Genomic DNA, 23,647 nt, shown 5'->3' on the forward strand with positions numbered 1-23,647 from the left:
CAGTTGTTCTATTTACATCTAATTAACTTGATGAGAAGTGCAAGGTAAAGTAAATGGCCAAAGCCAGTTAGTGCTACAATATTACTGGAACACAGTCATTGCTATTCCAGCAAGGAGTTCAGCTACCATCCAACCCTCTTCCATTTGTCATGTGTTAGATGAGGATAAATAGACTCATCTGAAACAGACCTGAATCATGTTAAAAAAATTTCTACCCTGTGGCCAAACAGAGACTCCAGTGTATGAAGTGTGTGATACTAAACTGTGTCATCTTCTATGTATTTATTTATAGACAGTATTGCCATTCTGCACAGCCTCTATCCAAACTGCATCAAGAAACTATGTGACGCTTTGTTCATAATCGACTACCATACAATCCTATTGAAAAGGAAAATGATATAACCCAGTCTGAAGACAGGTGTATTGGACAGTATTGCATTGAAACTTATTTCACTCTGTCCCATTAGGGAATCCTAAAAGGTATGCCCCAATGACATACATATTTGACTTGGAGAATGAGGTGGCATCTAATTTGGATTGGCTAGCGATGACGTAATGCAGTATGATGAGCTAATAATCTAGAACAAAGTGAGAGTCAGTGACACAACAGTATGTGAATACTTCACTCTCCCTCCAGATCTCTTTGCCTTTAATCATTCTGGTTAAAATAATGCATTGTTTAACAAATAATCTACCCTGTCTCTGTTTACTTTGTTGACTTTTTTTAGTACAACACAAAATCAGTCTAGATAATCATTTGTTTTAGCCTGGTCAGGTTTCAAGTGGGCTGTTTGGTTGACTAGTCAGTTTGTAAGTTTGTTTGTGTAGTAATGTCTATAAGACTGCAGTTTTCTATAGGTTTCCTACATACTTTCCTCTGGAACACTATAGAAAACTGTTATAATCCTAAAAGTGGATTCACGGCATAACAGATAGAGATCCCATTAACTGACCTTTTCAATTTGTGAATTTCCCCGAGTATTCACAGCAGACAGGCCAGAAGGATCCCATGGTGAGTTCGACCTTTGAGTTCCCTTAGATTACAGGCTTTCAGCAGCCTTAGGTTTTTTTTTTTCTCTTTTCGTGTCTGACATCAAAACTAAATGTCAAGGATACATACAGTGCCTATAAAAAGTCTACACCCCCTTTCAAAATATTCACCTTTTGTTGCCTTATAGCCTGGAATTAAAATGCATTAAAATAGTTTTTGTTTTCATTTATCTGCACATCCTACCCCACAACTTCCATGTGAAAAAATATTCTAGAAATTTGTATAAAATTAATTAAAAATAAAAACTGAAATAAACTTGGTTGGATAAGTGTCCGTCCCCCTTGTAATAGCAATCCTAAATTAGCTCAGGTGTAACCAATCACCTTCAAAATCGCACACCAAGTTAAGTGGCCTCCACCTGTGTTAAATTGTAATGATTCACATGATTTAAGGATAAATTCAACAGTTCCTGTAAGTTCCCTCTGCTGGGTAGTGAATTTCAAAGCAAAGACTCAACCATGAGTACCAAGGAGTTTTCAAAAGAATTCCGGGACAAAGTTGTTGAAAGGCACAGATCAGGGGATGGGTATAAAAAAATATCAAAGACATCGAAGATCCCTTGGAGCACGGTCAAAACTATTATTAAGTTGTGGAAGGTGTATGGCACCACCAAAACCATGCCTAGATCAGGCCGTCCCGCCAAACTGGATGACCAAGCAAGAAGGAGACTGATTACAGAGGCTACCAAGAGACCAATGGCAACTTTACAAGAGCTACAGGCTTTTAAGGCCAAGACTGGTCAATGCGTGCATGTGACAACACATCTGGCCTGTATGGTAGGGTGACAAGAAGGAAGCCATTACTCAAGAAAGCCCACCTTGAATCCCGTTTGAAGTATGCAAAAAAAACACACAGGAGATTCTGTAGCCATGTGGCAAAAAATTTTGTGGTCTGACAAAACTAAAATGGAACTTTTTGGCCTAAATGCAAAGCGTTATGTTTGGCGCAAACCCAACACAGCCCATCACCCAAAGAACACCATCCCTACTGTGAAGCATGGTGGTGGCAGCATCATGTTATGGGGGTGTTTCTCATCGGCAGGGACTGGGGCACTTGTAAGGATAGAAGGGAAAATGAATGGAGCAAAGTACATAGAAGTCCTTGAGGAAAACCTGCTGCCCTCTACCAGAAAGCTGAGACTGGGATGGAAGTTCACCTTTCAGTGTGACAACGACCCAAAGCACGCAGCCAAAGCTACACTGGAGTATCTAAGGAACAAAAAGGTAAATGTCCTTGAGTGGCCCAGTCAGAGCCCTGACCTAAATCCAATCAAAAATTTGTGGCATGACTTGAAGATTTCTGTCCATCAATGCTCCCCAAGGAACTTGACAGAGCTTGAGCAGTTTTGTAAAGAAGAATGGTCAAATATTGCCAAATCTAGGTGTGCAAAGTTGGTAGAGACCAATCCCAACAGACTCACAGCTGTAGTTGCTGCAAAAGGTGCTTCCACCAAGTACTAACTCGAGGTGGAGTCTTATCCTATTATGATCTTTCAGTTTTGTATTTTTAATATATAATTTTTCTCTCAATAAATACTTTTTTCCCTTTAACAGTGTGGAGTATGGTGTGTAGAGAAGTGGAAAAAATCATTTAATTTCATGAAACTCTGAGGCACTGACACAACAAAATGTGAAAAAGGTTCAAGGGGGTATAGCCCTGCCAGCCCAGGCAATAGCTGGTAGTGATATAGCCCCCCCCCCCCTCCAATCACTGTATATTTCCAAATAAAATGATAAACAGTGAAACATCATGTTCTTTTGAAGTAGTACAGAGTATCTCAAGTCAATTTAATTGTATATGTGAGGCTCTCAGAAGATTCAACTGTTTCTTAGAGACTTAATGTCAGGCAAGATTAATGTTACGGTTGAAAATTGTAGCCCTCTGGCAAACTGAAATGCAAAAAAACAAACAAAAAAACGGTTGTACATTAGTGTAGTGAAACACAGGGAAGGGCAGCTTGGGTACAACATGTTAAAGAATCCTTTCAGAAATGTTCTCCATTGTTAACTGGATGTTTAATTCGAGGTGTTACCTCACACCTGAATCGTTTCTTGTTACAGGCTCCCGTTAAGTGTGAATGATTAAGCTTCTTGCAAAATGTTCCACACATTTTCTGATCAAACCTTTTTATACTTGTGTTTCTGACTTTGTGTATCTGTCATGTGGATGATGAATGCAGTCCCTCCTCCCCCTGGATGCCTGAGGAAGAACACAATGCCAAAACCAAAATCTGAATAAACAGGAGGCCTCTGGGGAACCTGCCATTCTTTGTGGAAAGGCATAACATTCGCTAATTGTATCCAATGACAAGCCCGTTGCTGTTGTGTCCTTATCCATCACACAGCTCCGATGGGAATTTTTAACCATGGTAGCATAACCAGTGGGATATGACACTTCACCTGGAGTTGGACTTTAAATCAATAACTGACAACCCATGAAACAATTTGCAGAAAAAAAAGAGTCATTTTGCATGAAGGTGATGCTCTCTCTATAGAGCCTCTTTAAAATTGCTTGAGGTAAAAACACAATCTTTTTAAATACACACCCAGATCAACATTAATGAACCAGCTGAGATTCTGTGTAACTGGTTGGTAATTAACTTCAACAGAAAGGGGAATCCCAGAGGTGAGCCGGGTTGAAATAAAAAAATAATTGGGCTTTCCAAATTGGAGAGACAATTAGAAAAAATAAAATAAACAAATAAATAAATAAATAACAAACTAGTTTGCCGGGTCTAAGAGCTGCTTACCTGGTAAAAGCACAGCCACATGGTGTGCAGGGTGAGTCATAGAGTCAGGGGAGTGCAGGTTCACGTCCTGGCTGTGTGGTGTGCTGGGTGAGTCATACAGTCAGGGGAGCGCAGGTTCACGCCCTGGCTGTGTGGTGTGCAGGGTGAGTCATACAGTCAGGGGAGCGCAGGTTCATGCCCTGGCTGTGTGGTGTGCTGGGTGAGTCATACAGTTAGGGGAGCGCAGGTTCACGCCCTGGCTGTGTGGTGTGCAGGGTGAGTCATACAGTCAGGGGAGCGCAGGTTCACGCCCTGGCTGTGTGGTGTGCTGGGTGAGTCATACAGTCAGGGGAGCGCAGGTTCACGCCCTGGCTGTGTGGTGTGCTGGGTGAGTCATACAGTCAGGGGAGCGCAGGTTCACGCCCTGGCTGTGTGGTGTGCTGGGTGAGTCATACAGTCAGGGGAGCGCAGGTTCACGCCCTGGCTGTGTGGTGTGCAGGATGAATCATACAGTCAGGGGAGCGCAGGTTCACGCCCTGGCTGTGTGGTGTGCAGGTGAGTCATACAGTCAGGGGAGTGCAGGTTCACGCCCTGGCTGTGTGGTGCGCAGGGAGAGTCATACAGTCAAGAGAGCGCAGGTTCCTAGCTGTGTGAAGTCGCCAGTCTTCGCTCGAGATTTGTGTTGCATTGCCTCTGATGTTCCTGTGGGTTAGGGAGGCAACACCAGCAGTGACTGTTTCTCTTCATCGCACTACAGTAAACCCTGCTGGCCAGACGCTTAGCAAGCTCAGACAGACACCTGCAGAGTTGGCCTTTATCCTCCAGAGGTTGGTAGTGACATCTGCTGTCGAGTTCCTGGGTGTAAAAGAGGAAGCTGGCTTGGTTGTGGGATCAGAGGACATTCCATATTCTGGAGAAAATGTTTGGTTAAATAAATGGGCACACTAAATAATGATATACTTTTTTTTATTTTTTAATTAGCTGGTTTCCATTTCTTGGTTGCATTAAAAAAATACTACTGTGCATTGATCCAGCCAGAAGAAATGAAGAATTGAACCATTCCCTTTTACGTGTGCCAGTATGAAATGTGTCTCCATGGATATTATAGGCATTAACTGTTCTACTACAGTGTTCTTCTGCACAGATAACATGCCTGGCTGAGTTGATCTAGTAGCAGTTAAATGTACCAGTCAGGGTTTGTATTTTGCCACACTTGGGATAATCCAGTGTTGCAATGTCATCTAACAATTAGCTAGGCTTCTTTCATTTATTCGATGCATAAGCAATTACAAAAACCCACATAAATAAGTCTATTGTCTGACTGGAATAGTCCTTTTGGTTCCAATTTGGTCAGTCCTGCACTTGTACACACTTACTAGTTCATTGTGCGCTTGTGGTTTGGGGTTTGGGGTTGGGGCTGCATTGAAAGGAACTTGGCGATTGTGTCACAATGCAAGAAACAACGCAGTCTTTTCCCATCTGTTAGTGGCAATAAAGCACTGGCATATGTGAGCTGCAGCCGGTGCTGAGATTCCAGCGTGTTGGCTGATTTCCATTGCTAACCTGCAACAGTAGATTACCAAGGCTCTGGGTTAGGGCGCTCAGGCATGTGATTACCTTGTCTCTAGACTTTACACTTTATCTCTGAATCTATACGTTGCATATGTCTTTATGACATTTCATAGAGATAGTAGACAAAAATAACTACTGGACATGTATGTGGATTACATCTGTTTTAATTATGTGGCCCTATCCAGTACATGACCAGTGGAAGAACCAGGTAGGGTAAAAACAAAACCAGCACAACAAGTAAATAAGGAGAGGTTTCTCTTTATTATGTAAGCTTTGCGTTTTTTTTTTTTTTTTTTTTTGCTTTTTTGCTTTACATATGCCCATTGTACAACGGGTATACTTGTTTCTTTGATTACGCTCAACCAAGAAACAAAACTATGTTTAAATTCTGTAAAAAACACATTTTTTATGAAGTTAACACCGAAGTGGACTGTTTTTACAGTAGTATCTATATATATATATCTATATTATATAATTTATATATATATATATATATATATATATATATATATATATATATATATATATATATACACACACACATGGCAATTTTACAATTTAAGTATCAGGACACAAAAAAATAGACGAAACTTAACAAAAACTAATTGCAAAAGTAACTGTAAATACAACCATAACTCAGTCACTCGTTCCTCCATATACAAGACTTCAATGTGATACAAATTTTATACACTAAATATTTGAAAATCCACTGATCAGTGCAACTGGATGCTAATGTTACCTTAAAAATAAAACAGCTTATATATACACATGGGAAAGCTTAAGATGAGGAAGAGCTGTCTGTAGAGTTAGCTTATTGACCTGATCCACAAGCAACTTGCACTTCAGCATTACTGCTGGGTGTATCAAGATTTCAAATGTCAGCCTGTAAAGCAATTAGATGGTGGGCAGTAGTCTAATAACTGTGGCCCTCTCTAAAATATTGCACTGCATATAAACAAATGCCTCTCTTTGAAATTATTTCATTCAGGAAAACAGCTTAAAAGCAATATGACTGCTATACACTGTGTGAAATGTCAACCTACATTGTGAAATTGGTTTGAATTAGGCTTTGGTAACAGGTGTATTGATGTTTGGTGCTACTGGCAGAGTCCCCATTTGTGTCTTCCCCTTCCACATGTAGCTCTAAAAGAGCTCTTGTAAGGAACTCAAAAGCAGTGTGCAGAAAAAAAACAGCTCAGCCATGCACAGCCTACCCAATCTGATCTGACCGCCTCCTTTTTAACAAGCAAGAAAGACAAAATTAGGGTAAAACAATATGGGAATCTAAAAGCAACAAAGGGTTACATTTGTGGTGCAATAAAAAACACATACAATACATAGAATTCAGCAAGAAGTGAGGTTTGGTGGGAATTGGCTACCACTGCCATTCCTGCAACACCAATGGGATGTCTAACACACTTAGGACCTACTTGTTAATGGGCGGGCCATGCACATTTTCTCTATCCTTCAAGTCGCTCCTTAAATGCAGGTATCTGTATACAGAAGACAGTCTGATCCTGTTCATTCTACTTGTGTAGCTTCATGCTTTGAACAGTGACAGAGGTTCACATGACTATTGTTCCTTTTTATTTCTCTCAGTAACTCAAGCAGCCACGAGTTGTAGCTGAAGTTAATAAAACTGGTACTGGACAGCAGTGTTCACTGAAATACTGTATAAGGCAACTGTATGATTTCCTTCTACCTTCCACTTGCAATTCCATTGTAAATGCATAACAAACTCTGAGCCCAGAGGGTAGAACCAGGTAGGCTACTGCCCAATGGATCCCTTCCATTCCTGTCATTAACACATGTGAAACTGGATGAAGTGGAATCATTCAAATTCCAATATCAAAGTATCACTTATGTACCACAATTAGAGACCTGGTGTGCAGGATTCAAGAGGAAGAGTACATATTTGTTAAATTAATGTTGTTGTATGTTCAATTTGGGTAAAGAAATGGATCCTTAATGATTAGGGAATAGAAAGCAAAAACAACACAACAGTAATATAGAAGAAAGTGTATGGCTGGCTTTCCTTGCACTTGGCCATGGTGCAGGTTTGTGAGTTAACAAGCATACCTATAGGCTAACAGATAAACCATCATCTGCTGTTCTTTGTAAGAAAAGAACACAGATATTGAGCCCATGGGAATATTGGAATAATTGGCTGGACCAATAACCTATTGAACCAGCCCTGTAACTGCCACTGGTGTATATGAATTTGCTAATGCCAGCCTCTGACATATTGTCATTTTTATTATAATGCACACCCTGAGTGTAAACTGTGAGCTTCATTGGCTTATAACAATGCATCTCTCTTGTATACAGTACTTCCCTGTCACAAACACCGCAGTACACTTGAATACATGCAGGCATTCTACAACACTCTGTAAAAGGGTTACACGCTACAGTCTAAGGTGGTCAGTATTGTATCAGCACTTTCAAATGCAATACCTTCCTGTATTACTGGTGCTTTTGATAACTTTAGAAACAGCTTAGAAAATGAGAGGGAAACATCAAGATCCTTCACACTTATTCTCTATTGCCCACGTGGAATTTTACATAAAACAAGGAGTCATTTAAAGTGATCTGTACAACCTCTTTTACATGCACATTTTCCACTAACATTACGGCTTGATTTCAAAGGGAACCTGTTGCTCCATACATGCCCTCTTAACATTACTTGTCAGTTTCTTAAAGAGACGCCTTGGCTTTTGGAGTTGGCTTGCCCTCAGCAGATTATCCCCAAGAACATTCGTGGAGAGCCGTGTTTATCTCACTCATGAAGAATGTTGTAAACAACACCATGTTCATTTGTGGAATACCTACAGTTCTCAGTCTACATGCATGGAATCTCCTTCTCTTTAGCAATATACACACAAGGTACACATTGCTGAGATTGTTACAGTTTACACAAGAATGGGCCCATGAGTTTTTATCTACTTATGTATGCATAAAACTACTTGCATACGTAGTATCCAAAAAGTATTAGGGTTGGAGTTTTGTCCAATAAAGATTCTGTTTTGTAGTACAGTGTTTGCACTGAACACCTACTTAACAAGGCCTTTTGTACTTAATATGCATTAAATCAGTTGTTTATTCCCATTAGGTAAAAAAACATACATTACAAAGGCAATGTGTGTTAACGAAAGCAGGTTTTATTTTGGATTATGGACCTAACAATACATTAAGTACTTAATATATTATGATATGTACTTCAGATTCGGAATGGCCTTTTGCATCATTCAATAAAAAATCATGGACACATAGTTTAATATCACAGATACAGTAGGACACCACTACGGCATGCATGTAACTCCACTGTAGATAGGACCATTACCTTCCTGAATTAAAAACAAAACAAAAAGCAACATAAAAAATAAGTAGCAGACATCAGGTATTTCTTAAATATCCTTCACTTCATACCCAAAACACCATATTCTCATGCTCAAGGCATACTTGCGCTGTGGCACATATGCAAGCAGCTGGTTGCTAGGACGCAGTACCCATTACTCTCTCATAGCAACTAAACCAGCGTCCCTGCCATAAGCATGATTAAGACCATGACATCCATTAGTTGCCACATTTTGCAAATGCAGTTAATGGTCACTGAGGGTAGAAGTTCTTTGCAGTTGTGAATGCTGTGGAAGGTGTAGGGACTGTGGTTGAGATGGACCAGTTTTAATAAGAAGCTCTTTGCAGTTCTGAACGCTGTGGAAGGTGTAGGGACTGTGGTTGAGATGGACCAGTTTTAATAAGAAGCTCTTTGCAGTTCTGAACGCTGTGGAAGGTGTAGGGACTGTGGTTGAGATGGACCAGTTTTAATAAGAAGCTCTTTGCAGTTCTGAACGCTGTGGAAGGTGTAGGGACTGTGGTTGAGATGGACCAGTTTTAATAAGAAGCTCTTTGCAGTTCTGAACGCTGTGGAAGGTGTAGGGACTGTGGTTGAGATGGACCAGTTTTAATAAGAAGCTCTTTGCAGTTCTGAACGCTGTGGAAGGTGTAGGGACTGTGGTTGAGATGGACCAGTTTTAATAAGAAGCTCTTTGCAGTTCTGAACGCTGTGGAAGGTGTAGGGACTGTGGCTGAGATGGACCAGTTTTAATAAGAAGCTCTTTGCAGTTCTGAACGCTGTGGAAGGTGTAGGGACTGTGGCTGAGATGGACCAGTTTTAATAAGAAGCTCTTTGCAGTTCTGAACGCTGTGGAAGGTGTAGGGACTGTGGCTGAGATGGACCAGTTTTAATAAGAAGCTCTTTGCAGTTCTGAACGCTGTGGAAGGTGTAGGGACTGTGGTTGAGATGGACCAGTTTTAATAAGAAGCTCTTTGCAGTTCTGAACGCTGTGGAAGGTGTAGGGACTGTGGTTGAGATGGACCAGTTTTAATAAGAAGCTCTTTGCAGTTCTGAACGCTGTGGAAGGTGTAGGGACTGTGGTTGAGATGGACCAGTTTTAATAAGAAGCTCTTTGCAGTTCTGAACGCTGTGGAAGGTGTAGGGACTGTGGTTGAGATGGACCAGTTTTAATAAGAAGCTCTTTGCAGTTCTGAACGCTGTGGAAGGTGTAGGGACTGTGGCTGAGATGGACCAGTTTTAATAAGAAGCTCTTTGCAGTTCTGAATGCTGTGGAAGGTGTAGGGACTGTGGCTGAGATGGACCAGTTTTAATAAGAAGCTCTTTGCAGTTCTGAATGCTGTGGAAGGTGTAGGGACTGTGATTTGCGGTGGACTGAGCCTGTACTAGGACTCACTGCTGGGAGCTTCCCTTGTGTACACCCATTTTGGAAGTTACATGAATGTTGTTTAAAAATGAATTGTTTAAAAATGAATTTTAACAATTGTGTGTTAAAAATCTGAGAGTTGACTGAACCGACTGAAACGGAAGGATAAGGAAGCTTTGCATCACTGTTTCAGGGTTTAACTGACCATGACGATCCCTAGAAAAAAATCATGCTTGTCCCAAATTTAGCAAACCCCAAATGCTACGCATATTTAATTTTTTCAAAAAGAAGGTATGTGGAAAAGACTAGTCTGACCCATTTTACAAGCTATTGTCATTAAAGCCTGTTTTGGTTTTCAAATTCAACCTACAGACAACCTTTTTAATCACTAAATCTCTCTCGCAATTGTTGCCTTTCATCAGAACAAGTGGAAGGTCTGGGATGATGTGTCCTTGTTTCCTAACAGATACTCTTCAAGCGAGCCTCTCCAAACCAGTGCTCTTCAGAAGGGGTCACTGTTTCATGAGCACTACTGACCGTATGCATGGAGATTAACAGGGCACAATACGTAATACAGTTTCGTTATTGACCTCTCAAGAACCAGAGGCTGCAGCACCACTGCTGTCCAAAGCCATGTAAAGAGAAAGCCAGCTCCAGACTGCACAGGTGCACTTCCCCCTCTTGTTCAGACACAAGTCCCTTGATGTGTTGGAGGGGGCTGCTTTCGATTCCGTACTCCCGAGCTCTTCTCTTTGCAGTCCATGGGTTTCTGCTGTGAGATGTCAATGAGGGCGCTGGCAATAGCCAGACCTGGAGACAAAATGACAAGAACATACACAAGATGAAGCGTATCTAGAACCTGAACCACCATCTATATATGCAAGGGTCCTGAACTGAAATATAAGCCCATCGGTGTGGGGGTTTGTAATTGACAATGCAATCACTCTGCCCACCCTATCCCTAAATCACAAGAGGATGGGGTCAGATTTCAATTATCCACAATGAACCCCATGTTGAGTTACAGGCTCATGTTTCTACTTGGATTCCTAACTCCCCAAAGCCTGTGGGGCTATATTTCAGCATGTGATCCTAAAATATACTGATAGCTCCCAACAGCTGCAACCGTGATCAGAAGGGGAGAGAGACTAACAGTACAAGCACCTCATAATCAGAGAATACAAGCTGTGAGCTGCTGTCCCCTAAAGATCTGAGACCAAAGTCCTTGCTCGAAAGTCTTGTTTATTAACAGGAATTGCTGTGAGAAAGTAGAAAGATCTGTCAAACTACCATCACAGTGCTAAATCTTGGGTGTTGCTGCTGTGTTAAATCTAGGCAGATTGAACCTCCTTTTCGTAGTTAGAACATTTTAGCAGCAATTACAATGCAAAACATCAGCGTGCAAGAAAACGTCTGAAACCCACCTCTGTAGTACCGATTCTGGTAAAGCTGCTTTCATCAGCCTTAAAACATTCCGGTACAGCTTTCCTAGACGATGCACCAGTCAGTGCAGATGTTTCTTTAATGTAAAGGTGAAAGCTCATTTTAACCCTTTCCAGCTTAATCATCACTCGACACAGCAAGAAAACCCCCCATCATTTAACCTATTATCCCATGGTAATGACTTCTGGTCTCCTACGAAAACAGAGAACTCCGCTTTCCTGAGGCTCTGTGATTCAAAAGGTGACCTTTTAAAAAAAGAAACCCATGTCTAAATGTAGGGAAAAAATACATTTGAACTACTTACCAGGCGTACTGTACAAATATATACTGAGTGGAGGAAGGGGAAGAGTTACCCTAATTCACTTTTTCATTCAGAGCTTGGCTGGACACGTATCGCGCTGCCCACTACAATATTACAGGACTGCAGCCAGAGTTTCTCTCACTTGCACTGCACTGGGGCTGGCATGCTGCTCGTCTTCTATTAAAACTGGGTCACCCCACAAGATCATTTTTCAAAACGTCACACAAATCAACTCTGAAATTCACTTATTGTGTTCTCTGGGCCCAGTACAGTTCCTTGTTATCAAAGCAATAGAATTAACTGGGGGAACAATTCATTATTTCAGACTGCCAGTCTAAAGGAATTGCATTTACCACGTCAAGATGATGCACAGATGCTCCAGGCAGGCTGGATTTCCATCAGACAACAACTTGAGGCTGAATAAAAGTGCTGCCCTTTAAATATTTATTACAAGGTGTACCTCGGCTCAGGGCTGGGGATCTGCACGCCTTCACTCTTCCATGCTATTTCATATTTTACCTCCTTTGAGAGAAAAGCAATTCCCCTTCTAATCTGAATAATAAAAGATCTGTTTGAACTAAATAACATTTAAGTTCTGAAATGATTGTGCCACAGAAAGCAGCTTTCTACCTGAAGCACTGCAGGTGTAACACAGAATCAGAATTGTTTTTAACATCAGCAAACGATACAGCAGAAAGGCTATTCCATAGTCAAGCTATTCTATAGTCAGTTCCTTTATTAAAATCAATTCCGAATACTAATTCCAATTCCTTCGAAAGAATTGGAATTGAGATTTTAGAGACATAATAACTGTTGTTATTTTTCAGCTGCTTTCATTTAAAGCCAGTTTCATTGACTAACAGTGTCTGGAATTGAATACTGTGTTGCCACTGTGAGAAGCTCATTTATACACAATTCTGCTAATTGCAATTTTGTGTTAGAATTGATTAAAACGGAATGGGAATTGGAATTAATTTTAAAAAGGAATTAGAATTGATCTCAAACTGCTCTGTAGAGTATAGAGCTGTGGTATCCCAGACCAGCATTATGAGACGAGCAACAGAACCTGGCTGTATGTTCTAATGCAAGCTCCCCATAATCCTGACACGAATGCCCCCCCCCCCCCCCCCCCCATTACCATGTTTATTCCACCCTCACTGCACTGATCAGCACTACAGTGGGTAGAGGCTGCAGAATACCATGTTCATTCCTCACTGCTCTGATCTGCACTACAGTGGGTAGAGGCTGCAGAATACCATGTTCATTCCTCACTGCTCTGATCAGCACTACAGTGGGTAGAGACTGCAGAATACCATGTTCATTCCTCACTGCTCTGATCAGCACTACAGTGGGTAGAGACTGTAGAATACCATGTTCATTCCTCACTGCTCTGATCAGCACTACAGTGGGTAGAGACTGCAGAATACCATGTTCATTCCTCACTGCTCTGATCAGCACTACAGTGGGTAGAGACTGCAGAATACCACGTTTATTTTGTGATGTAGACTAATGACTTAAGCTGGATTTTAACCCAATTTAAAAACCATTGGACGATGTAGCTTTAAAACATAAAGACCCTGTCTCAGCTTCAAAAGGAACAGTATACACACATGCAGTATATATTATCATACACAATGCACTGCTCATTTGAGTCTTTTTTTAAAAAGAGGGAGTTTGATAAGAAACCCTGCCAGGTTGTTCATCTTGTATCCAGGAGCTTTACTTTATCAATAACCAGCTTCTCAAAGAGCTTTCTGAATCATCAGCAGCTTCATAACAAGAATGTGCATTGACCTCAAATTAATATTTATCTGATAACTAGTTAAACCATGGCTTTAAATGGCATTATTATGAAGCTTCCAGCAGCATGACTGGATTCACTTGTATATGAAGCTCAAAAGTTTTTCTCAACCAGCTCCTGGCTGTATTGAACTGGAATACTGTTAACCTGCCTGACTCATTGATGTAATGCCTTGCAATGCCTGCTTTGATAAACCAGCCTGAAAATGGATAACATGAATAAAAGTGCTACAGTGGATGCTTACTCCTTGAGAAACTAAACGAGCAAATTACAACAGGAATGGATAAACTGTTCAATAAAGTGTAAAGCAATTCACTGTGTGGACTAAAGCAAGATCCTAAACAAACCCTACAACCTGTGGTATTGATTTGCTACAAGAGCTACCCTCAATAGCAAAGCCTTTCCGTGTTAAGAACCCTTTGTGTCACTCCCTTGACTGGCCCTAATAACAAGGTTTCGTTGTACCGGTTACGCACACAAAACCAAACCACAAAGTTGCAGAAAAGTCCCTTTCAGAAGCTATTAAGTATCACTACACAAAGCTCATGAGTTCAAAAATAATAAAGGATGGGAAATGATGTATTCTCTCTCTCTGTGTGCTAAGTGATGGGAAACAACAGGCCATTTCCAACATAGGCACTAACTGAATTTACCTCTGATCTCCATGGTAACAAAGGGGTACAGTTTCATTGTGATGTCATTTTGATTACTAATTGTAATCCATCAGGTTCAGTTTTCAGTTTTTGCTGACCAGTAAAGATTTTTCCATTAGCCACATCTTCTGCGGTTTCTCCAAATTGTTTTTCTTTTTGTACCACGGTCTTGTGCTTTAGACATACTTTTTATATTCAGGTTTACTATGTCTGTGTCAATGTCTTACAGATTCATAAACAAAGACACATTAAAATATAAACTATAAGCCTCAACAATAATAACCATACCTTTATATACATCTATAAACTGACTGAAATGTGCGATTAACATTAAATACATTTTCAAGGCCGGTGCAATACAAGAAAACCTGATACAGTTTTTTTCCCCAGTAGAAGAACCTTTTCTATTCATTAAACAGTGAAAGAAGATAACTTCCACAGGTAGCTAACATTTCCAGACCCCCATGCAATATACTAACTACATTCAATACACTGAGGTCTGCAGTGGATAAAGTAGGTCTCAAGCCACATGCAAGACTAAAGATTGTGTTTGTGTGATATATGAATGCAATACTGAACTCATCAGGGCTACAGTTAACCAGACACTTGCAGCGGAGTGGAGCAGGCAATAGCTGCAACATGATGTTTGTTTTTTTTTCTTCAATGCATGACAGTTCTAAGTCATTTGTGTTCAACATACTTTTTTAGTAATCCACCTTCAAAACACACGAGGAGATAACAGGCAGCCCAGCGTTTTTCCTTTGCAAAGTGATCCCCAACACCAGGACCCTCCAAATCCAAACAGGAGCACTTCTATTACAGCTCTCACATATCTATAACTGGAGGGGCATGTCTATTACAGCTCACACATATCTATAACTGGAGGGGCATGTCTATTACAGCTCACACATATCTATAACTGGAGGGGCATGTCTATTACAGCTCACCCATATCTAACTGGAGGGGCATGTCTATTACAGCTCACACATATCTATAACTGGACAGGCATGTCTATTACAGCTCACCCATATCTATAACTGGAGGGGCATGTCTATTACAGCTCTCACATATCTATAACTGGAGGGGCATGTCTATTACAGCTCACCCATATCTATAACTGGAGGGGCATGTCTATTACAGCTCACACATATCTATAACTGGAGGGGCATGTCTATTACAGCTCACCCATATCTATAACTGGACGGGCATGTCTATTACAGCTCACCCATATCTATAACTGGAGGGGCATGTCTATTACAGCTCACCCATATCTATAACTGGAGGGGCATGGGGCATGTCTATTACAGCTCACACATATCTATAACTGGACAGGCATGTCTATTACAGCTCACACATATCTATAACTGGACAGGCATGTCTATTACAGCTCACACATATCTGTAACTGGAGGGGCATGTCTATTACAGCTCACAATGATCAAAACATCAAATGACAAACAATAGAGCAAACCCTTGGAGGAAAACTACAGCAATTATGAAACTTTTGAATCAAAGGGTTGTGTTTATTTATTTCTCAAATGGCCCCCCACCCCCCCCCCCCCCCCCCCCCCCCCCCCCCAAACAACAACAGACGTAGCAAAATCTATTTCCAGTCGATTCCATTAGGCGCTAAAGTGGTCCATAAGTACAGACAACCAATCTGGAATCAAAAACAAACTAATGTAAAATTCTCCTTGAAGTAAGTACACCCAGTTCATGAATGTTTTAGGTACTTCAAGCAACTTCGTCCAAAAAAACAAAAATCAAAGGGATCAATAATGACAGGATGCTGCCCCCACTGCCCTCTTGAACTATACAGCCCTTTATTCAGGGGATGCTTCAACTCTTCCACATCATGTTTCATCTTTGCTCAGATCCTTGACGTGTTTTCTTTTTTTTTATTTTGTTCAGGTACAGGATTCGATCTGACGCCTGTATTTATTGAAAAATACAACAGAAATAAAAGTCTAGAAGTGAAGCACTGATTCTCATGATATGCTCTGTTTGACCTACGTTTACCAGATTCAAAACCCTATTGGCTATTCCATCTGAGATTGCTATTGGGGTTGTGACTTTGTAAGGACATTTCTCTGCACACTCGCAGCTATCAAAACCAAGCCTAGGGCTGAATTTGATACGGACAGCAAAGCTTAATAACAAATCTCTAACATACATTAAAATAATGGGGATACAATACTCAATACAAAGTTCAACAGAAGTGTGTGTTTCCCAAAAATTCAGATTCTAGAATATGGAGACGACATAAAATACATTTAAAAGCTCCCTGTAAGAAACAAAAAATCTAATCCCTGAAGCACCAGTGCTGCTTGTAGTGCTTTCAGTGAGATCATGATGATGCTAAGTACTTGGCACTCCTGCTGCTGCAGAGTAAATGTGCACCATCCTACAGCTTGCTGATTCAATATGCAATTACCTAGGTAAACGCAGAGAGCACATAACACCTCCCATCATGCTCAACATAGAGAACAAGCAGCGCTTTGTATAATTGGCCTCAATGCCTTTGTTTGGTTTTTACAGATGCCCCAGCTGGCTTCAATTGAATGGAGTGTATATCTATTCCCTCTAGTTATATTAAAATAAAAAAATGCAAAAGATGACATGCACCAAATGAAATATCAAACTATACTCTCCATACATCTGTGTATGAAAAAAACAAACTGTGCAACCATGACACTGCACACTTGTACACACTTTATTATTATTTTTTTTACCTTAAAAGAGTAAGTAGCGGGGTTTCGAAAAGTATAGCGTTACACGTCGCCACGTGTTCCTACAGATTGTTTAAATAAAGTGCCTGCAACTTCTTTACATCGTCAACATCCTGACAACTTTTTACACTCACAACTTTTTAAAGTCTGTTTCAAAGCTATTTTCAAAATGGCCGCTCGACAACGAACATTTTATAACATTTATGCCAGTCTACACAGAGTACATATTTAAATTAGTGTTTGCAGTTGAATACAGCATTTCAAATTGTTTTCCTACTTCGCTTGGAGTCCATTATAAGCGGAGTGCACCTGTACATATATTTGTGTTTTGTAACATGAACGTATAGACTATATATAGCATATATACAGTATGTGGAAGGCATCTTAATCAAACACAGAGGATGTAGTGAATTGCAAATAAAACAAGATCCTGTAAGCTAACATGAAAGAACACCAGCTTGGGCTCCGTTTGGTGAGGACATGACCTCATCCAATTTGTGAAAGAGATTTATTTAAACAGGACATATACAGGTGCTGCTGTTTCTGTCTTACATTGAAAAATAAATCCCTGGTCTTCGTCAAGGGCAGGCACAGATGGCATGTCAGACTACACTGCCAAAAGTAAAAAACTAAAAAAAACCTGATTGTGTATTAGACAGCAGACTGCTATTTATGCACAATGTAAAATAATTTATTCTAAAATCAGATTAAAAAAATATCTGATTTAAACTTCTCAACTGGAGATTGTGTTTTAACATTGAGACATAGATGTACTTTTTAATGAAACATCTCCCAGCTTTAGTCTTCTAGTTCTAGCAATGACAACTTTTTCTGTTTTTCAATATATAGTCAGTTGCCAATTCTGCTCTGAATCAGAAGCATTGGCAGAATGTGTTGTGTTGTGACTGGACCCTTTGTGATGTTTGTTATTCCCACCTTGTCACAGGGTGTGAAATCTCAATGAAAGTGAATGGTTTGTAATAGATGAGAAAAATACTACCATGTAAACCAAGGTAAGGCAGTGATCCAGTCTTGGTTTTGAAACCACTAAATCAAAGCAGTGTTCAGCTTTACAGCAGGAACGTGTTCACCTCTCCAAACACTCAATAGTTTTGCACTGCATGTAGTGGGAGAAGCGTAGATCTTACCGGACTGGCCAGGAGGCGGTGCCTCCGACGAGCCTCTTGGGAGACGCATGAACACGGTCAGCACCGCTGCCTTGTTTCCGGAGCAGGGCTCTACAGCAATCGGCTTCGGGGCTCCCTGCACAAACAGAAATATTGAAACAAGTTAACACGACTTTTCTGGAATTGCCCTGCGTTTACTCCACTGGAAAAAATAAACCGTAGCAAGGGAGTATTGGCAGACTGTCAATCAAAACACAAATTCGCAGTTCAGAATGAACAGATTGCCTATCCGGAGGCAGGGCGCCGAGTGAGCGTTCTGGCAAAAGCTCAGTGTTAAGGTCATGTGACTGCTCTTCTGGCAGATGTGATACTAACAACAGATGGTAAAAGTTCAGTATTTTAAATAAAGTACATGCTTCTGGGATATTCACATGTTAAGTGTGTTCATTAATGTTTGTTTTTTGCTTATGAGGTGTATTGAATTAATTTATAATATGGGCTATGTTTTGAGATGCAGACATGTGTGTTTTTTTTTTTATAGAAACATTTTCATACTAACTTTTGTAATTGATTAAAGAAATCCAATTTATGCATATCATCACTGCTCTGTGGTTCAGGATGTTGTTCCTCTGTATTCAGACCTGTGCACTGCTCTGTGGTTCAGGGTGTTATTCCTCTGTATTCAGACCTATGCACTGCTCTGTGGTTCAGGGTGTTATTCCTCTGTATTCAGACCTATGCACTGCTCTGTGGTTCAGGGTGTTATTCCTCTGTATTCAGACCTGTGCACTGCTCTGTGGTTCAGGGTGTTATTCCTCTGTATTCAGACCTATGCACTGCTCTGTGGTTCATGGTGTTATTCCTCTGTATTCAGACCTGTGCACTGCTCTGTGGTTCAGGGTGTTGTTCCCCTTTTTTGCAGAACTCTGATAAGTACATCCCCAAACACACCACGGCATTAGAGTCAAAAACTTGTGTTCAAATTTCTGTTTTTTTCCCCTTACTTTCAGTTTTTTTTGTTTGAAGACACGATCAAAGGCATCCTGAAAAAAATTACATTGCTGACATTTAAAAGGAAATGCTAGTGCCAAAGATGTAACGCTTCCCATCCGTCTCATGATTTAAGTATAACAGCCCACAGACCTACAGGGACTTGCTGCTGATCAACACAGATTTCTGAGAACAAGGTCATACAATTTTAAGCATGAAAAAATAATTAGGTAGCTGTACATGTCCAATTTTTATCTCTCTATGTTTGTGTGTGTGTGTGTGTGTGTGTGTGTGTGTGTGTGTGTGTGAGGGATATGCCACTGCCATTGCATAGTTAATGCAGCTTTGGATCAGACCTTACTGCTACAGATGCAATGTTATGTATTCCCAAACATACACACAAAATATAGTGACAATTGTGGAGGTTTTGCCAGGGAAGAAATGAAGACATTTTCAAGACTGTACTTTTTCAAACAGCCAATTATCTCTAACAACAACAAAATCTGCGTCACATTTAATTGCCACTACTCTGTGCCAAAAAGCACTCAGCAAATTGAACTTTGAAGAATTAAGGTGTAAAGAGGTACAATTACAGCTGCCTGCAAAAGTTGTGTTCTGACTTTGTTGAAATAGCTTGACAGTATGAGCAAATTGTTGCAGGCAAAAATATAATCTGTGATCAGACATTCATTTTTCAAAACAAACTCTTAAAGTACTGCTCAAAAGCATGAAGGAGATTTACTTGAAAGTGTGTGCAGTACAGCAGATTCACACTTTAAATGAGGTTTCATAAAGAATATAGTTCTTTTCGTGGCTTCAGAAATTGATAGTGCAGCATACAGCCTGCTCGAGTCATGCCAGTGGTGTGTGTGTGTGCGTTTGTCATCTCACAATGACATTCTCTTTGTATTATTGTGTGGATTAGCTGGTGACTGATGGCTTCTTTCACTGCAATACAGTAGGTGCAGGCATCTCGTCTTCACAGAGCACTGTGTACACACAGTGCAGTCACTGCAAGTTAGTAAACACAAGTTCAGTGTGAATCTTGACCCATGTGATAGTTCTAATGGTCTATTTTGTTGTTTGACACAACCTAATCGTGTTATTTTGTTAGGAGGCATTTTTAACGAGATATGGGGGTATCCAAGTAATAAGCCCCATGCATTCATCATTCAAGAGCCATTTAGCAACAGACAACTAGAGCAGCAACATGTCTTTAGTGCTTTACAGCAAGTGCTTTCACGTTGCCAGTTTCAACCCGAGACGGAACTGTCAAACTGGGGTGAACTGATCTCTCACAGAATGTAGGGCTGAGAATTTTCAACCCAGGACGAAGCGCTCACCTCGCATGACAGTAGCCAAAAACAAACTTCAAGGGGCAAGGTTCACAGTTATAAAAAAAATAAAAAATAAATGACTAGTGTTATGGAGCGATGATGAGGTCTGGGAGTTGCTCAGTCTTTGGGCAAATGAAAATATCCAATGGCAGCTGGGTGGAACAAAAACAAACTTAAAAGTAGCATCCGGGATTGTTGTAGTAGTAATTTGGAAAGGTCACGTCTTGCACGGAGCACACGCTGCCACAGCCCTCACAATAATTCAGACAGAATATAAGTGTAAATGTTTGATTATAACAGAGGAATTGTTAAGTTTCAATATAAGACAATAAAGTGTAAACTGAATTCAATAATTGCAGTATACAGTGGACCTACTAAAAGAAATAATTAAATTGGTGACCTTGCCTTTACCTTCTTGTAGCAGAGTGGTGCTGGGCATGAAAAAACAGGTTTTGGCTGTTGAAGCAGGTTTCGTTGATAAACTGGCAGTTTTGAAGGTCTTTCTATAATGAGTGACCTTTTTTTAAAATTAACAAACAAAATACCCTTTGTTAACAGAATAAGGGAGTGTTTTATGGTGAAATGTCCGTTCTCTTTATTATATTATAGAAATTAATGAAAACTTGGCAGCCAAAGCGAGCATTTCATTTAAATTAGAAAAGTTGTCTACAGCATCAGTTCTTATCACGAAAATAGCGACTTTAATTGTGAGCCAAAAATACAGTGTTGCACTAATTTAAATTTTACTGCAGTAATAAACAGAGGTATTTACTTACAGGGAAACTGTAGAGTTTAAAAGTGAAAGATTTAAAAGTCTGTCTCAGACACACAGTAGAATTCTGGAAGGGCATTAGACCTTCAAATGATAAGGCTTAGTCTTTGGCACCTCAAAGCAGGGTTTTGCTGTTGGCTCTTAAAAATGGGATTTGTATTTGCTGCGTATCAACCTTGAATGATAACCAACAGAAGGTGCTTTAAGAAAAACAGGAGTATGTACCTCATTATATTAAGAAAATAAGGATGTAAACTTTTCTCTTATCCGAGAAGATACTGGTCCGAGGCTCTCTTGAATCCGGCCAAAAATTACTTCATGTGGTGAATTTTGAAAAGCGCTTACAGTAGAGTTTCATATTAATTAAAAAAAAAAAAAAAAAAAAAGAAAAAAAAAGAACTAGCCTTGGCAGGTAAACAAGGTGTCTGAAAACTGCTTGCACAGGGCTTTTTTAGAAACAGAGAGAGAGGTCAGGCTTAGTCCAAGCACAGTACAGTTAATATGAGACTGTTATAAATGAAAATAAATGGCCTGGCCACTGTATGCTTAGTGGTTTTATTCAAAGGCTCAGTGATAAACTCCTACAGTCTTTGTCCAATATTTTGTTAAAACACATCTATACATGAAGCAATGGAAAATATATTTTGAAACTGGGTTGGAATGATTAAATAGAGCGAGTGTTGTATATTAGAAAACATTTCTATATATGTATTCTCTATATATCCATATCTATCTATCTATCTATCTATCTATCTATCTAGTGCAAGCTGGTGTTATGTATTAAAGAAATACCCCTCATATATACACATATACTTGTATTTGGTAGCAAGGACCCTGTGAACTTCAGATCACCTAATTTCTTGAGAAAGGGGGGGTGTAAGACAGTGAACCATGAGCTCATATTCAATTCATTTTGAAAAGGGAGTCACCGTTACCTTCTGAAATATATTATTCACACATATATAAGAGCTGTCAAAATAGCACAAACAATTAGATTTAACTGGGTCTTCTGACGTAAGAAGCATAGCAAAAAACCAAGTAAAATCCTAATCAACTATCACTCAACTTGATCTTACAAGTTGCATGATCCATGCTCTGAAGTTCTCTGAGAAAGCTGGTTGCTGTTTGGTCGTGTTTAGAATCTCTGCTTTTTACATTACATTCTACAACTACACTTCCATATAGTGGAAGGTAAGATCAATTTTGAATTTATATCTCATTTATATTGATGCATTGCTATAAGAAGTATATTGTAGCTTTGGAGAGTGATAGATTGGATGTTTTAGGATTTAGCGATGGGCACTTTAGTGGTTTGTATGTCTAGCCTAAGGGCTGAGTATGTGATAACCATATCTGTATTACTGTGTTGAAGTATTAATGCTGTTAAACCTGTAGAAGCACTGGAATCACCCAGACTGCCTATTGCTTGGGATTTCCTGTGGTCTGCAATCACCCAATCCATTTTTAAGCATTTAATGAACAGACGGAGCACTATCACTGCTCTGATTCGTTAAAACTTCAAATGAAATGAGTCTGTGTGATTTTCATGATTATTAAAAGTTGTCTGGATATGTTGCAAGTCCAGCGCACGAACAATCCACTTACAGGAGTTTAAAACATCTCTGTCCTTCTTTGACGTCTCCCCTGAGTTTAAAAGTGTGCTCAGAGCAATAAAAGAAATATGTGCAAATCTGACAAGGCCCACAACCCTCATGCTAACCAGTCAGAAGACACTGCCAGAGCCTGTACTCCTGGCCTCTTTCATCCATCACTGGTTAGACAGTAACCAGCTGAATGATCACATGTCCTCCCAATGACTCTCTCAAGGGTTCCAGGGCCCTATGTTGTAAATGAATGGTGGATGCTGGTGGGATGCTACCCTGAGCCCAGATGTAGTTCCATTCCCTTATTAACTCCCAGCTGGGGGCTGCTAATTTTCTAATTAATTGATTCTGTATGGTGCCTTCTGTCCCTGGGAGGGGAGCTCTCGTCTCAAGAGCTGCAGTCTGTGAGGGAGACGGTGCTTGAAATAAAGCAGAGTGAATGCTTTCTCTGTCTAGACTAGGGCTGCTAAGCATTTGCTAGGATGAGCTATTGAGAGCACATGGTACTTGTCTGGCTCACACTGTGATATTAAGTGTTCGAGACTCAAATATGTAGAACTGTTCAACTCTGGCCAAAAGATTTGCATCACCTGGAATTTTAGGATTGAGACATAATAGTAATAAAAACTATTAATTCAATGTAAATGTTTTATTTAACATCATGTAATCAAATAAACTAGAAAATGATATCGCAAAAGTCTACCGGAATCCATAATAGTAGTAAAGTATTTAATAGATTTTTATATAGGGTGATGTAAGACCATAGCAACATGTGGTAACATGTACACTATAGGGTTTCAAATAATAATAATAATAATATTGAAG

General features: G+C 40.0%; 1 protein-coding gene across 2 annotated transcripts in view; it reads right to left on the bottom strand.

The window, feature by feature from the left end:
• Window positions 1-8,487: 8,487 nt before the first annotated feature.
• The window catches only part of atrnl1a (attractin-like 1a), a 163,324-nt gene continuing 148,164 nt past the window's right edge, over window positions 8,488-23,647 (bottom strand). For both annotated transcript variants that reach the window (XM_041260693.1, XM_041260692.1), the window contains exons 28-29: window positions 18,141-18,255; window positions 8,488-10,879 (exon numbers count right to left, since the gene is read on the bottom strand). In XM_041260693.1, coding sequence (XP_041116627.1) covers window positions 10,755-10,879; window positions 18,141-18,255 — 240 coding nt within the window. In that variant the 3' untranslated portion in view covers window positions 8,488-10,754. The remainder of the gene's footprint in view (window positions 10,880-18,140; window positions 18,256-23,647) is intronic.

This window comes from Polyodon spathula, chromosome 10 (genome assembly GCF_017654505.1).
Source record: "Polyodon spathula isolate WHYD16114869_AA chromosome 10, ASM1765450v1, whole genome shotgun sequence".
Classification (NCBI taxonomy): Eukaryota; Metazoa; Chordata; class Actinopteri; order Acipenseriformes; family Polyodontidae; genus Polyodon; species Polyodon spathula.